The sequence below is a fragment of the Trachemys scripta genome, chromosome 11 (genome assembly GCF_013100865.1).
Source record: "Trachemys scripta elegans isolate TJP31775 chromosome 11, CAS_Tse_1.0, whole genome shotgun sequence".
Classification (NCBI taxonomy): domain Eukaryota; kingdom Metazoa; phylum Chordata; order Testudines; family Emydidae; genus Trachemys; species Trachemys scripta.
This window is the reverse complement of record NC_048308.1, coordinates 58,313,319-58,330,566: the sequence shown is the minus strand read 5'-3', so window position 1 is coordinate 58,330,566 and position 17,248 is coordinate 58,313,319. Positions and strand designations below refer to the sequence as shown.

The 17,248-nt window shown below is 43.9% G+C and overlaps 1 protein-coding gene across 1 annotated transcript; it reads right to left on the bottom strand.

The window, feature by feature from the left end:
* Positions 1 to 7,746: 7,746 nt before the first annotated feature.
* Positions 7,747 to 12,093, bottom strand: CTLA4 (cytotoxic T-lymphocyte associated protein 4). The gene is made up of 4 exons (XM_034786142.1): positions 11,911 to 12,093; positions 10,247 to 10,597; positions 9,663 to 9,772; positions 7,747 to 8,630 (listed from the first exon to the last, which is right to left on the bottom strand). The coding sequence occupies exons 1-4, from the start codon at positions 11,966 to 11,968 to the stop codon at positions 8,535 to 8,537; spliced, it is 615 nt and encodes a 204-aa protein (XP_034642033.1). The 5' UTR covers positions 11,969 to 12,093; the 3' UTR covers positions 7,747 to 8,534.
* Positions 12,094 to 17,248: the final 5,155 nt, after the last annotated feature.

The window sequence follows — 17,248 nt, the reverse complement described above, 5'->3', positions numbered from 1 at the left end:
TGAGTGGAATTGCAACCTTACTAGAGTAAGGGCTGATGCCGCGCCATTATATAAACCCAGCCTTGCCCATTGTGTGAAGCTCTTTTAGTTATTTCTGCCTACGTGTAAAGTGAGGGCCGGATCCTGGCCAGGCTTGACTGGCTGCACACATGAGAGGAGAGGGTGCAGGGTGAAAACTCCACAAAGACACCCTCTGTGGCTTCAAAGTGGGCAGCCTGAGTGTTGGAGCTTACACATCCTGGGCCTGGGCACCAAGGGAAATATTAGCCCCACAACAGAGATCCCAAGGGGGAAGGTCCTGTCTGCTGCACCCACTGTGTTAGAGGCTGTCGCAATGGTAGCTCATTTTACTGTTACTTCATTCTTCCACCCCCATTCGCAGGTTTCTTCCTCCTGTTGCATTTCGTCACAAATCTAGATTGTGAATTCTCTGGGGACAGGGACTGTCTTCTCATTACTTGCTTGTACAGCCCCTAGCACCACAGTGCCCCGATCTGTGACCGCAAGACTTTCTGAAAACCAACTCCCTTATAGGTGTCCAACACCAGGAATCCAGAAATCTTGGCCACAGTGTGCGTCCATGCACACATCACATTCTCAGCATGGCTCTCAGTCTTCTGGGTGAGTCGTCATCAGTGGGGATCAAACCCCAGAACTCTGGATCTAAAAGCATGAGCCTCTCCCACTCAATGTGTTAGCTCAAAGCCATTAGCACACTCATCAGGCCCAGCCACTGGAAGGGGATGGAGAACCACACTGTGTAAGTGGGGCTTATAAAAGAGCCTTACCGCTAAATAGCTACAAACAACAAATCTGTGACTTGGACGTTACCATGTGACTCTGAAAGGTGAGGAAAAGACTGAACACTATTATAGCCAAAGGCAAAGCCCCCACTGGCGTGATACAAAAGAACGTTTCTGCCTTTAGTGGTATGAGCTCCCATATGACAGATACCAGTCACATAAGCCTTTTCAGAGGAAAGATCTTTCTTCTCTGTAGAAACAGAACGCAAACAAAAACTTACATGACTCTTTCCTTGTTTGTCAGTACCGCACTTTCAAAATACAAACATTCACATTCTGCCTTCCTAAAACTCAGGTTAGTCAACCCATAAACAAAGCAGTATTTAACTTTCCGGAATCCTGCATAGTCCGTTTGTCCTCTCATAAAAGAATTATTGCATAAGGGAGGTGTCTTGCCAACATTTCAGGGTGTTTGACAAATAGTTCATCTTACTGATGTGTCAAGATAGATAAATATATACCTCAACGAACAAGCAACACAGGCTTTGCCTTAACAGTATAATCTCGCCAACAGCATACCCCTCTGGGAATCTCAAAGTGCATTAAAAGAATTAAACCTCACATCATTTCTGTGACATGGGCAAGTGACTAATATAGAGATCACTTCACCAACCACTGAAAGTAGCAGCTGTTTAATGGTGCACAGCAACCCTAAACAAATTAGGACAGGAACTGAAAACTAACATGTCCAGTTGAAACCTCAGGATAACTTACAATTGGTGAGCAACATGTCTTGGTTTGAAATTCAGCCAGGACATTTGCTTTAACACCCCACAATTATGAAAAGTGCCTTGGTATCTTTAATTGACCACAAAAGATCAGGTTTACATCTCAGTTGTAACTCCTGAAAATAACATTTCAGCAAAGAATAGAGACTTTTATAGCAACTGAGGCCAATATGAAAAATGCAGAAGGTGGGTCACCAGTGAAGTCCAGGGGCAATATATCTAACACCTTGACTGCTGTGTATTGTTTTCTCAAGCAGCAGCTTTGTGAAATAATTCACATAATTCTTGTCCACTGCTCCCCATAGGGTTCTAAGTAACAGCAGTGAAACTGGCCGTCGGAAGAAAGCCTCTGAAGTTGCTTATTCAAGGTTTGAGGTTAATGAAATAGCCAGATTGAGTGTAACAAAAAGCAGTGTATTTAAGGGAACTGATTTATGGAGCTGTAATTCTAACGAGATTCTGCAGATGTACCTGTCATAAAACATGGGCTCGGAGCTTGGTAAGTTGTGTACTCCGCAGAACCACTCAATACATAGCTGCAATTTGAAGGCAGAGCTATTTTTCATTGTATATAACTAATCCACCAGAATCCAATCTCTCAACACTACCTACTTCCCTTGCTTCCCATGGTTTCTGCTGCTGCTTCTCTGATGTAGCTGCTGGGGGTAACTTTCAGGCCATGTCTATGCTGCCACCTACGCCAGCAAAACTTACGTCGCTCAGGGGTGTGAAAAAAAACCTAAGTTTTGCAGGCATAAGTGGCAGTGTGCACGGTGGGAGAGATTCTCCCGTCAATACAGCTCCCACTGCTCATTGAGGTGGTTTTGTTATGTCAACAGGAGAGCTCTCTCCCATCAGCACAGAACGGTTACACATGTGATCTTACAGCGGCACAGCTGCATTGGTACAGTTGTGCTGCTGGAAGCTGGCTAGTGTAGACATGGCTTCAGCAAAACGCCAAAACAATAGAGAGCCTCATACTTTGTGGAAGTGAAGTCCCTCCTGTTCATGTAATGGGGTGAGCTTTTGTGATTTATTCCGGGGCCTCATGCAACAAAACTGATTTTTGCTATAGGTTGTTGTATTTACCTGCTGTAATCCACGTCCTTGGCTGCAGTAAAATGACAGATATTGAGAAAAAGAGACTCAGTTTAACCTGTAATCAGAAACACCCATCCCGAAAGCTCTGGACACCTAAGAATGAATTAGATTAGATTTAGTCACATAATGGTGACCATCTAGCAGCATCAAACAAATGACATACAAGAAAGAATTAACTAAATCAGCCAATACATCAAAGCAATAAATCTCACCCCCAGAATACGTCCTTCAAAGATTTCTCCCTCCCCCCACAAAAAAACTAGAACTGGTAGGGAAATTTTTGAGTAATCAAGTTTTTGTCCAAAAACACTCATTTACCATGACCAAAACTTTTTGTGGGAACACACCCATTGCGATTAAACTAGAGTCAGGAAAAGTTTCTCAGGTCTAGCATGGAATTGCTGCACACAAGAGACCCCTGAAATAGGCTGTTTGCTAGGGTACTCACCAGGGAGCTCCAGGTTCAAGACCCTGATTCTGGTTTTTGGTTGTTTGTTGAGGAAAACTGTGAAAAGGTCTTGGTTTCATCTCAGTGCAGAATGGACACATTTTTGAAATCTCAAAAATTTTGACAGGGCAGGAAAACCATTTCCCAGCCAGCTCTGCTCCTGGCAGTCCCATGTACAAGTTGGACAGGAAGGGAGACAGAATGGAACTCTGGTGCACCTCACACATGAGGCCTGTGGGAAGAGAAGCAATTACCCACAACTACCCAGTGTAATTTCTGACTCCAGTTCAGGAAAGCATTAAGCAAATGCTTTCTTTCTGAATCAGGGCATCTGACAGCGACAAAATAAGCAGTTTTGTCCACTCACTTCAAGGTCCACAGACAGGTCCATAACACCTGATGATCAATGGCAGCAAAGCTGTTGATTACATTCACTAATATCAGTGTGGATGCCTGGTCCTAATTCATCATTGTTAAGTGGCAAAAATAGAGTAAGCAGGATGGAAGTGAAGCGGGAAATTACAATATAAATGATTCCATGAATATGAAGGATTTTCAAAGTGGAGGGAAAAGAGAGCCCCACAGTTCCAGAACTGGTGTTGTGACATCAGATCACATTTACCTTGGAGAAAAATGTATCCATTTCTAAATGTAATTAGTTGATATTATATTAGAGAGCTTAAGAGCAACAATAGCCCCAAAATATCCCACCTGAATAAGCCAGTACTTCAAAGTAAAGGAAACTAATCATAGAATATGATATGATGAATTGATTTGAAAGTGTTGTAAAGGAAAGGAAAATATTATAGTTCACAGGGCAGAGTCATCTTTTCAACAGAATAAAGAGACAGAATTCTCTTATACGCTGTGGGCAGCCATTTATAACACCTACCCAAAGCTTGACTATGAAACCAGCTTATTCTGCGGAGAAGTGCTGATGTGGACAGCTTTCCTGCATGTAAAACGTGAAATCAGCAGGTTATGATTGCTATTAAATGTTTCCAGAGTGTCACTTACCAGAAGGATTTGATAACTTATACAGAAATGAATTGTTTTTCTTTCCTATCTTGTTTAAGTGCTGCTAAGATACCACATTTGGACAGCTTCAAATGTGAACCTATGGGGTTCCCCCACCCCACCCCACCCCCCGCAATGTTATCTGTAATTATTGTGCAATTTATTTCAAGTCTCTCTGATCAGATGTATTTTTATTTTACAAATACATTTTTGGGTGTTTCCATAACACACACTGAAAGTATTTTTGTCATTGGAGTAGGGACATAGTTAAGAACATAGTCCAGGATTAGAAGCAACAGTCTCAGATGAGCGGACAATCCCATCTAACTTAAAAAACAACCCATCACAAATCTAACCAAACATATCCATCATGGCTTCCCCAGACACCCCACACCCCCAGCCTTCCCCAGCACCCATATAAATGGAGAGGGCTTTTCTGTCTGCCTAAAGCCCAACAGCAATCAACTTTGTAAAGAAAAGTCTCACAATGAAGTCTTTTCAGCTCTAAGTGCCCTGCAATGGCAGTGCAAAGTGCAATGTACCAGTGCTGGTAAGTACAAATCACCAGGGTAGGAGACTGTGACTTGCCCATTCTGAAAGAGAGAATTTTCCAAAGATCCAACCCCGCTTCCAAAGAGCTACCCCCGGTATAGTGCATCTCCACCTGGGGGTTTGCACTGGGGCAAAAATCCTTCCTATAGGGCTATCCCGAAGAAGAGTTCTAAAAGAAGGGTTGGGAACTGTCTAAGGCTGGGTCTACACTACCCGCCTAAATCGGCGGGTAGAAATCGACGTCTCGGGGATCGATTTATCGCGTCCCAACGATCCCCGAATCGACGCTCTTACTCCACCAGCGGAGGTGGGAGTAAGCACCGTCGACGGGAAGCCGCAGAGGTCGATTTTGCCACCATCCTCACAGCGGGGTAAGTCGGCTGCGATACATCGAATTCAGCTACGCTATTCGTGTAGCTGAATTTGCGTATCTTAAATCGACTCCCCCCTGTAGTGTAGATGTAGCCTTTAACGTAGGAAGCTATAAAACGTAGGAAGCTGTTGGGAAGCAAAGGGAGAATGATTTCATAAACAGGAGAATAAACACACTGTTGTTCCACTGCACAGCAATAGCAGGTCAGTTTCCATCTGGTGGTAGAGAAATCAGAAACATAGATGTTCCTAGTGCAACTTGTTTTATTTACATCAGTCCTTGGATAGAAAGAACGTGCAGGCAGTCCCCTATTTCAGAGCTCTTAGCCCAAACACCAGTACCCTGTTCCCACAAGCACTGATCCTAGTTAAAAAGATTCCTCGCCCCCCCCAAACCAGAAAAAGAAAAAGGGTCCTGCAATTGCTAAACCAACAGCAGCAGCATCTCTAAATCCTGGCCCACCTTGCTGCACAACAGAACCACATCAGTGTTGCCCACTCTCATGATGTTCTCATGAGTGTCATGATATTTGGTGTTTTTCGTAAAGCCCCAGCTGCCAGAGTCATGTGATTGTGTAAAAACCTCAGCTTTCATCTGGAAAAAAATCCGAAGTTTTGAGCCCTTCGTGGAGAAATGCTTGAAAATGTGATTCATAAAGACTCAAATTCCAAAAATCAAACAAAAAGAACCCCACATGTATTGTTCTTAAGCCAATCTCATAATTTTTGGGAGGCCTCACTCTTCATTTCTGAATACTGGGACATGGCGATACTGCTTCCTTACCACTGAAGGATTTGCCCAGCTGTGCAATTACACAGAGCTATCACTGTAGCACCACACACCAAAAAAATAATGTTAATCGTTTGTGGAGACAGTCTTAAAAAGAGCTAGTCAATAAGAAAAACAAACATTCATCAGTAAATTATTTGCCATTCGACAGAATGGACTGTTCAGTTCATACATTTTGAAGCTAGTCAGTAAGAAAATGTTTATTAGTTCCATTTGTTTTTATTGGCGATCAATACAAAAAAAATCCAACTAAGTACTAGGTGACATCTGGTTTGCAGGAAGATTTGCATGTGTATGATTATTGATATAAATTGAGGGACAGACTTTATCCAAGCTCTTTAATCTTAATAGTTGACTGCTTCTGTTATATGTGCCCTTATACTTTTCAGCATACAGTACCTATATTGAGAAATATCTCTGTCTTGTCACTCTTTCTACAAGAATTTTCCCCACAGCTGTTCCTGCTATCTGGGGGGCAGAAAGAGATGATAAAGTTTGGCGCATCAGTTGTATCACATGGAAGAAGCAGAGATGTCATGTAGGAATGTTTCACCCATGTTTAGCGCATGTGATATGAAGGTGACTATCTTAGCCAAAGGGATCAGAGTGGAGAACTTTGCCCTAAACATATCCCATGATTGAGAGAGTTTTTTTCACAGATGGAAAAAGGAAATATGTTTTGGAACTGGGATCAGCTTTCTGTATTGAGATCTACAAAACATGCCATTAAAATCCTTACAATCACCTGCTGCACGTAATTTATTGAAAATTGTCTGTGACTTTAAGTAGGGTTACCATACGTCCGGTTTTTCCCGGACATGTCCGGCTTTTCGGCAATCAAACCCCGTCCGGGGGGAATTGCCAAAAAGCCGAACGTGTCCGGGAAAAATACCGGCCGGGCACTTCCTCTCCCGCGGCTGCTCTGCTCCTCCCCGGACTCAGACTTCGGCTCTGTTTAAGAGCCAAACTGCCCAAGCCAGCGCTACCGGCTTCGGGCAGCCCCCGTGCCTCCGGNCAATGGTCCATTTGCCTAATTAATGTTACCATGGCATTACTTAAAGTAGGGTTACCATATTTAAAAAATAAAAAAGAGGACACTCCACGGGCCCTAGCCCCGCCCCTTTCCCACCCTAGTCCTGCCCCTTTCCCACTCCGGCCCCGCCCTACTCCGCCCTTTCCCCGCCCCTTTCCCAAAGTCCCCGCCCCAACCCCCCCTCCTCTCTCCCAGCCACGTGAAAAGGGCTGCCCGAGCGCTACCGGCTTTACGGTTTGCCGGGCAGCCTCCAGACCCTGCGCCCCCGGCTGGGCGCTTCCCCTCCCGGGCTCCAGCTGTGCTGGGGAAGCGCCTGCCGGGGGCACAGGGTCTGGAGGCTGCCCGGCAAACCGTAAAGCCGGTAGCGCTCGGGCAGCCCTTTTCACGTGGCTGGGAGAGAGGAGGGGGAGTTGGGGCGGGGACTTTGGGAAAGGGGCGGGGAAAGGGCGGAGTAGGGCGGGGCCGGAGTGGGAAAGGGGCAGGACTAGGGTGGGAAAGGGGCGGGGCTAGGGCCCGTGGAGTGTCCTCTTTTTTATTTTTTAAATATGGTAACCCTACTTTAAGTAATGCCATGGTAACATTAATTAGGCAAATGGACCATTGGACAGATTTCAATGGTGAGCACTGAATACTTGAAGGAGGAAATCTGAAAAGAGACATGTTTGTGAGCATGTGGGCAATGCCCATGTGTGGGCACCAGAGTGTAAAAACACAGAGTTAGAAGGTAATGGGTTCCTTTGGCATTACTGCTTTCTAACATGTAGCCACTTCCTGTTTCTTCTGAGAATCATGAATGAAAAATTTATTTGACTTCAGGAAAAGCCTTCAGGTTTTTATTGAACTGTACATAACTAATAAACAAACTTATACACTTTCTTCATTTTCATGGAAAATAGTCTCTTTAAATGCAGCGTCAGACTTTCTGCCGTTTGGATTGATGCTAATTTAGCATTTCGTAAAAAGCAAGACTCCAACAGAGCTGGAGCATTCTCACAGCAATAGGCTAATAAGGCTCCTACTGTGAGACCTTTTCTCTCTAGCAGTGCCACCCCATGCTAGCTCAAATGCCATCCGTGTTAACTCCTGCACAGCGTTGCTGCGACCATGGCAGAAAAGTTGCTGAGATCAGCCCTTCACAGCAGCAGTGTCATCACCAGCCTCAGCTGGTGCGCCCATAGGAATGCTAAGCGCTAACACAAGAAATGGCACCAAATGCCCAGCGCTACATGGAAACACATCAACACTCCTTTATATATGAATGTATCTCAGTCTCACAAACACCCTATGTTTAACTTTGCGATGACACACAAGCCTCTGCCTTAATAGTGTTTGATTTAAATTGGTCAACACATATGCTGAAGTTTGACAGCAAGACATTTGACTGCAACAGTAATAGCTCTTAATGCTACATATAGGCTACATGATGGTACAATATAATTCTCAGAATCAATGACCAAAAGGTAGCCATATTTGTGTGACAGGCGTATCCTCGAAATATTAATGCATAACCTTCTCATTAATCTATTCTATTCCAAACTGTAGACATTCTGGAGAAATCGCAGGGTATGTTCTTTTCTCCCCCTCCACCTTTTATATTAGGAAATTTGATTTTATTTGTTTAAATTAGAAAGCCAAATAAGTAAAATCTCTATCACAGCTGGAAAATTGCCCTGTGCTGTTTTCTTGTGCTTCAGCGAATGACGATGTGATACGGCTTCACTTTCTTCTCTTCCTCTGAAGTCATTTTCACATAGAGCCCAGTAGTGAGATATTTCCTCTTCCGAATCTATAAAACACGTGAAGAAAATAAGGTAAATCCCATGTCAGACTTGACAACGAAGACAGACTCTTAATCAGTGACTGTCGTGTTCTGAAGAACAGTGATAAGCAAAATTTGTTGGCTTGTCCACATTGTCGGGGTGAGGGGGAAGGGGAATCTGTTCTAGTCACCTTCCCTTAACTCTGTCTCTCTGGTAGGATGAGATGATTATGCACTTGTCAGTGGAAGGAAAAGCAGTCGTCATAGAGGAGTATTAGGTAACAGTAGCCAAACCCTCCCTGAATTAGCACTAAAGAGGTGTTCAAGCTACAAAGTTCAGTTCTGTACCAAAATTGTAGGTGTTTAGATCTAGGAGTTTGATGTGGCTCAAAAAGCCAGGAACTAGTTGAAAAGGATGGATCTGTATCTGAGTGCCCAGTAGTTTGGGGTGTTTGGATCTGAGGTTTGGGTTCCGGTCCATTTCTAACTGACAGTACACCCCTCTCACCAGCCGAGAGACAGGGAAGGTCGGGGCTCTGTCCCTCCATTGCCTTCAGTTTATGTGGCCATTTACACCTGGAGAAAGTAGGTGTAACATACTGGCAGGTCAAAGTTCTCTACTCTCATCCGTGGTCACTTTTTACATTCACTTTGCACAGAGGTGAATGAGGACACAGTGCCAGGCCCCAGTCAGTGGCTGAGTCAGTGATGTGGAACGGAGTACATATGAAGACTGATATTGTCTTAGATCCCAGTAATGGTTGGTGCCTTCTGCTCAGGATTCCAGTGCAGTCAGGTTAGTGCAGAAACTAACCTGAACCATGGGTCAGATTAACCAGTATGATCTGACTGCTTTCTGCCACTCTAACAGCACAAAGCAGCCATAAACTGGCTTAAAAGCGAGGTCTGTGACTGCTTTTCAGCACTGGAACAACCAAAAGGAACCAGAGCATTTCAGTGAGTTTGTCCCTACCTTTTTTTTCTATGATCATGTCTTTCGTTCTGCCATATTTATGCAATTAAGTGTAAATTGTATGATGCTCTAGTTATGGCACTTACCACTTTGCTCAGGACACAGGCTGTGATGAGGATACTGTAAATAAACAATCCTGAAGCAGCTGCTCCTAATATCCAGAGATACAGGTCAGTGTCTGGGCAGGGCTCGGGATCTGAAATACATCAGATTAAATGTGATGACATTGGTAAGGAAGTTGTCACAATTCATTAACCTTTTTGGGTACGGCACTTCTCCATAACAGAACTCACCAAAATGTTAACAGGGCCAAATCCTCCAATCCACACCCTCTCAAAAATCCCATTGACCTTAATGGGAGTTTGACCTGGGTAAGGACTGCATGATTGGCCTTCTCTAGTTATGTACTTCTATGCACACATCCATCTACACACACACGTACAATAGGGGGCATTGCTCTGACAGCCCAAGTATGCACCGATCATTGAATGCATCACGTCTGCCTTAGCGCTACAGGTGGTTCTTAAAGAGAGAAGAGCAAATAATGGTTCTCAAAGTTGGAAACTGATTTTAACTCTGACCCTTGTTTAGACTCCTATTAAGACAAAATAGCAGCTCACTAAACCATATATCAGAGAATAATGTAGTATAGTCAGGGTGCTTTGCTCACCAGTGACAAAGAGCTGGGTTCCCTTGCCTGTGTTCATATAATAGGGTGGTGGGTACAGTCGCTCCATCTTGCAGATATATAGACCAGCATCAGAAGCATGCAGCCCCATGAGAGTGAGGGTCACATTGTTTTGGCTGGGGCTGACATGACACTCAATGATCTTTTCCACAATGAACATCTGGTACTCAGTTGTGTAGGTTGAAGCACAGATCTCGGTGTACTCCTTGCCCGTCTGTTTAAGCAGGGTCACTCGGATTTCCTCTGCATTCCCAATGTGCTTATATTCACACACCAGATTGGCAACTCCTTGCCTGTTGGCCAACACCACTGCTGGCTGGGTCACTTTGAGAGCTGTGATTAAAGGCAGAGCACGATGGTCAATTAACACATTAAAGAAATGCGCTTCAATAATATGTAAGCTCTTACTTAAAACCTACAAAAGCAAGGAAAGAGATTCCACCCTGAATATCCTTCATCCCTGGACACAAACTGTGCTGGGTCCTTTTGGAAGCGATATGAGATTTCCTTTCACTCCCAGTTTGTAGACTTTTTTTCAACACCTGCATTAATGTACTAAAAATCCTTAAGAAGGAATTCTGCAGTTTCTGAACACCCATTGTGATAGCTGACTTGGAGATCTCTGCTGTTTCTCATTCTTTAAATAGATATGATATGGACCCACATAATGGACCATGTATACTGCAGGTTTCCTTCTTTAAATAAAGCATTTTTAATATATCAGAAGGCATGAAAGGGACTTCAAATACTAAAACTTTATGCATTATATGTTAAAATTGATTGGGGATTGTGGAAATTTAAACCAAATTGTCTAAAAAGTAGAAATAAACTCCTAGGCTGATAAATTTTGACCAGGAACACACTTGATCATTAGGGTTAACAACAGAGCTGGTCAGAATACTATTTTGCAAACATTTTCCAATTTTTTTTTTTTATATCTGGAGCAGGGGAGGAAGAGTTGCCCACATTTCTTTTCTTTGAAACCTTTTAACCAAATCTACTTGCCACGGGAGTTACATTGAAGAAATTCTGATAAAACACAGCAAACATTTGAAATAAAAATCACAAGTTAAAAAAAATCTGCTACACACATCTACAGCTTTACAGGTTGCAATGTACCACTGCTATTCATAGTTCTGTACTTTTCACTTTCTATATGGAAGTCAATGGATTTTGCGTGAGTAAGAACTGCAGGGACTGACCTGTTACCATAAGCTGGATTCAAGTTTGGATTATTCCCTGTCAGGCGAGGGTTTATTTTGTCTGTGGCTGGCAGTGCAAGAGAGGGGAAAAACAGAAGCTCTTTGTCCACTCAACTTCTATGTCTACAGTAACAATTTCATGCAGAGGATCTGATTTGAAATAAAATAAACTCTTTATATATTCCCGATCTAAACAGGAGTCTTTCCTAGCACCTCTAGTAACTCTACTGCTCTGGAAACTTTGCCTGTTTTCCCAGAAAAGTTGCAGTGCATTGTATTGGACCTGTCCACTTAGAATCCCTAGACTTTCCCAGCCTGCGTGCTTCAGAGACCCAGCCTCAGATATGTCCTCTCCTTGCTACACTGAATAACTGTCCTGCAAAGGGGTGAAACTGAGAAAATGTAAACACCCCCAGACACCTTCGGTCTCCTTGATCTACCCACCTTTGGCGATGCCAGTGGCTGTGCTGAGGAAGCCAATGGTGATCAATAGCGTGAGCATTCCAGCGAAGAGACAGACGTTAGAAAGTTGAAGTTGCCTGTTGTCTTCTAACGCCAAGTCCAGATGGAATTAAATCAGATTTATAATCAGAACGGCAGGGAAAAGGGCAAGACCTTTCAGGATACTGAACCTCGAAATGTTTGAACCCACACAGATTCAATGTGTGTATATATAGCTTTGATCCCAAATACATACACTCTGTACCCGAAAGTGCATGAGACTTTGTTTTGGTTTTACAAGAAGGGAAGTAGTGGGTTTGATTAATACGTGCAGAGTTAACCTCAAACAGCTATGAACAAAACAACGATTCAGCAAATGGAAAATGTATTCAATCTGAAATCTGTCATGCGTTATACTTTAAGAATTGGGGGAGGAAAGATAATGAAAGACTAGTTCAGCCCCTTTGGCAATGCAGAGTTGAAGTAGTCAAAGTTCCTGAAATCACCAGGTATTTCCTTTTAAGAAAAAATACCTTTTAAGGACATACCTTTTCAAAGTATCTATGTGTTGAAGGTTGTGTAAGCGTTGAAAATCATCTTCTGTTTTTATGTGAGAGTCTGTCAGGTCCATGAAAAAGTCATTGTGGATCATTGGCGAAAGAGGTTTTAAAGTACTATAAATATGTATCTACATAATAGGCCATTACTTTTTCTTTTTTCTTCACCCTATTAAGCTCTTATATAATGTGCCTAAAGGTATACGAATGGACCACCACAGATTCAAAACACCCATGAATTGGTCTATGAACTAGAAAAAAATGATGAAAAATACTGTAATTTTTTATTAAGATGATAGACTACAGCAACTCCAAAGAAGTGCTAACAGTTGGGTAAATATTTTATTTTAAAATAATATGAATATCTATATTGGCATAGTTACACAATGGACAACATTGACTACTGCGTAATTTAGGTGTGATGCCCATGTAGCAATAATGATAGCATGAGGAGAGTCAGAATTTGCTCTTACCCATGAGCACGCAGTAAATAAAAATAGTGTATAGTAACTCAAAGTTGTGTGAAAATAACTGGTTGGGCCTATAACACACGGTTGGTTGGACAAAGTAAAATCAATTTGCAAATAAATTCTGTCATAGTACCATGTTATAAATGAGCTTTTAGAGGTGACTTATTGGCCTATTCTTGACCCTGACTTATCCAGAGTAAGGATAGAGTTAGGAACAGCGTCCATATCTTGGATTCTGCATGTAGTTAAGTGAATGATGCCTTTTAGTCCTCGTCAACCATAATTAAATCTGCTGGTGGCTGATGGGCACTGCATATTGAGTATGCAATTAACTGATAAGCTTTTTGGGGGAATGCATTACAAAACTCAATGCTCATTGTCCCAGGCACCTGTTGTCCCTTGGTACCTTGCTACAGTTAGGATGGGAGATTCCATGGTACTGCTGTTGCCCTGGGAAATATTCTGTTAATGATGCCAGCTCTGCTACCATCCTGTTTCTTTTCTGAGGGTGCCTTTTTGGAAGAAGAACACACACTTTTCTGTGTTCTCTGCTCAGAAGCCTTGTGCTGGAATGACTGTGGTTCCATCTAAGTAAGGCTAGATGTGGGTCCCTGTGGAGATAGCTCCTCTTTTCATTGGCAGGAACTGATTGAGAGGAGCACAAAACTGTCCTCTCCAGCGGTGGCCTGCTTTTGCCAGCCTGTGAAAGAAGGGCCCAACATGACCTTCAATCCTGAGTCAGAGGATGCTGGTGCTAGACTGATGGGCCAGTTGATTTGAGCTGATGAGCCTCCTACAGACCAAGACCCTGTGGGTATGTCTACATTGTAATAACACATCTACAGCTGGCCTACATCAGCTGACTCGGGCTTACAGGGCTCAGGCTGTGGGGCTATAGAGCTGCTGTGTAAACATCTAGGGTCTGACTGGTGCCTGGGCTTTGCGATCCTTCCCTGTCACGTAGTTACAGAACTTGACTCCAACCCAAGCCCAAACATCTACACTGCAGTTTTATAGCCCCACAGTCCAAGCCCCAGTCAAACACAGGCCAGCTATAGGTGTTTTATTACAGTGTAGACTTACCCCTAAGGGTCTAGGCTGGTCCATCCACCCTCTTTGTACCACAGAAACTCCTTGTGGGTTACACCACGTCCCCTGATCCAGGCTGTGCTAATCCATCAACCCCATGTACCTAGCCCCACAGTTTCCTCCAATATTATCTCTTTACTGCCACATGTTTTTATGGGCACTCTTTGTTTTCTCCCCACTTCACCATACTGCCTGCACCATCACCTAGTTTTTGTCCTTCCTCTTCCCTCTCCCATGCCTGTCCCCATCCCACCACTCCTTCCCATCCCCATCCTCCAGCTTCTGCTCTCCTCATGCCCCTGCTGCCTCTCTGACCGATCCCACCCTCTGAACTCCCCCACACTTGCCATCGGCACTCTCTCCTCTCCCTAATTACCTCAGTTCCACCCACACACACACAGCCAATAAAAGGGGGGGAGAGCTTCTGTGCTAAAAACTAAAAAACTGCTTCTGTGCATTTAATGGGACAGTACAGCTTGGCAGACTAGCCACATGATCGTATTACTGTAGCCCATATTCTTCCTTCTCCATGGCCCTATTCATATATTCTCTCACCTACTGGCCCTGATTCTCAGTTGCTTTGTTCCTGCACTGGAATGGGACCTGGGGGGGTGGAAGAGGTAGCAAAGGTAGGTGGTATTAAGTCCCTTTGTGTTTCTGCATTGCATTCCGATACAGGGAGGAATCTGCCTGACCTCTGATTTCAATTAGAGCAGCTGTAGGCCTGTTCTCAGTTAAATTCCGTTTCCTACAGGCCTCCATGCACAATGCACTCCAGCCCTTTCCCCTCCCTCACCTCAGAAATCTCCCTTTCCTGTCCCTGGACCACCTTTGCCACTGCCGATGTTGTGGGACTCTGAGAGGAGTCCAGGTGCTAACTTTGCTTGTGATGACTTGAGTTTCAGAATTCCTTCACTGGTGGTATTCCCAGAGGCTGTCATGTCTAAAATTAAAATGTAAACTCTTTTGGGCTGGTGGCTTGGTTTTATTTGTTATGGAACCCAGCATATAAATAACAGTATTCTTTCCTTTGTCCTCAGGGGCCACACAACTCTCCAAATAACAGGTGAGCCTTTCTACTCCCCATGTGATACTCTAAGTACCATCATCATGGTCTTCACTGGGTGGTTTCCAGAGCTAAATGCCTTAACAGCTTGAGCTAAAGAATCAAACTATGAGCTTTTGCAGATTCACTCTCCCTGTAGACCAAGCACAGACAGGGACGCACAACTCAGACTGAACAATGTGCACCACTACTATAACTAGGCGTATTCGGATGAGGTAGGTAGCTAGGCTTCTCAATTAATTGAAAAGATCCATGTCATTTTGGGTTGATGTCTTGACACTTGAAGTTATTTGACCTGCTTTTCTTTTGTTTAATAATTAGCAAGGACAAATTATCAGCTTCCATTCAGTCAAAATTCCCATTACAATCTATTATTATTATTCCACAATTAATTTCACATTTTTAAAAACATTTTACTCCACCCTAATGCTGTTTTTCTTCTGCATTGACAGGAACTAAAAAAACCATTGGGTTGGTGAATAACTTCAGATGTAATGGGGAGAAGAAAAGTTTAACATTTGCATAGCATCTGGTTTCAGGATATTATGTTAAGCTCAGGCTGTGAGATCATCTCTAATTATTCATGTTTTTAGCAAGTTAGTTCACCACAGAGCTATTGAGGTTTTGAAATGCACTGTTATTTTAAAAAATAATTCAGACCTCTATATGAAAAAGCTGAAGAAAAAAATTTTTGCTAAAAAAACAGTAAGTAAAGAAGAAAGGAAGTAGCACTGTGGCTGGAAAAATAATTGATTCATTACCATTAAAGGACTAAAATCTGATTGCAAAGCCCGATATGGCCAAGTTTGGTGTATTGATCTGGGTCCCATGGGAAACCACAATTCGCATCACACAACCACTTAATACCGGATGTTTCAGAACTCTGGACTTTCTGTCCACCTTTAATGTGAAAATAACAAAATGGATCCCAATGTTGCACTGTTTACCGGTTTAAAAATGAACTGAACTGGAGTTCTTAATAAAGGAATGCCTTTGTCTCGCAATGTAGGTGATACAACTAACTACACTCTTTTTTTCTGAATATTTGTCAATGGGCACTGGACTACACTTCTTGTGTATCGCAAGGGAATATTGACCAATGGGCAGGGGCGTGCGCAGGAATTTAAATTTTACCGCTGGGGGGGCACCAGTGAGGGACACAGAACTCCTCTGGGGGTGGGGGGAGAGCAAACTCCTCCAGCCCTGGCACCCTGCTCCTGGGCTGCGGCAGGGAGAGCGAGAGTGCTCCTGTTCTGCGGGGCCAAGATAGAGTTCATACTCTCCACCACAGCCCCAGGGCTGGAGAAGTTCTGCGTCCCCAGCCGATTATTGGGGGGAGGCCCAGGCCCCTGCTTGCCTCCCTTTGCGCGCGCCCCTGCCAAGGGCTTGCACAGGTATAGATAGATAAGATTCAATGGATCTCTTTTACTCAGCAGTTGTTGGTAACTCCTTCTTTAGACCTCATCCTTTTTATTCACCCTGCCCTTTGGAGCCACCACTGATGTTGACTCCATAATTCTATTCGATGAATGGCATTTGCCACTCTCTACTAGGACTCTGAGGTATCCATGGCTAAACTAACATGGAGAATGAATCATCTCCTAATGCGAAAGACAGCAGCTCAAAGTTAGTACTGAAGGTGCACAACCGAACATACATTCTACCCTGCAGCTAGATACCATCCTCATTTATTATTTGTATTGCAGAAGTGGCTAAGAGCCCTTGTCATGAACCAAGACCCCCCTGTGCTAAGCACTGTACAAACACAGAACCAAAAAAACCAGGCCCTGCCTCAAAGATCTTATCATGTAAGGGCTTGTCTAGACCAGTGGTTCTCAAAGCTGGTCCGACGCTTGTTCAGGGAAAGCCCCTGGTGGGCCGGGCCAGTTTGTTTACCTGCCGCTTCCGCAGGTTCGGCCAATCGCGGCTCCCACTGGCCACAGTTCACCGCTCCAGGCAAATGAGGGCTGCAGAAAGCGGTGGCCAGCACATCCCTCGGCCCGCGCCGCTTCCCGCAGCCCCCATTGGCCTGGAACGGCAAACCGCAGCCAGTGGGAGCCACGATCGGCCGAACCCGTGGACGCAGCAGGTAAACAAACCAGCCCGGCCCGCCAGAGGCTTTCCCTGAACAAGCGGCAGACTAGCTTTGAGAACCACTG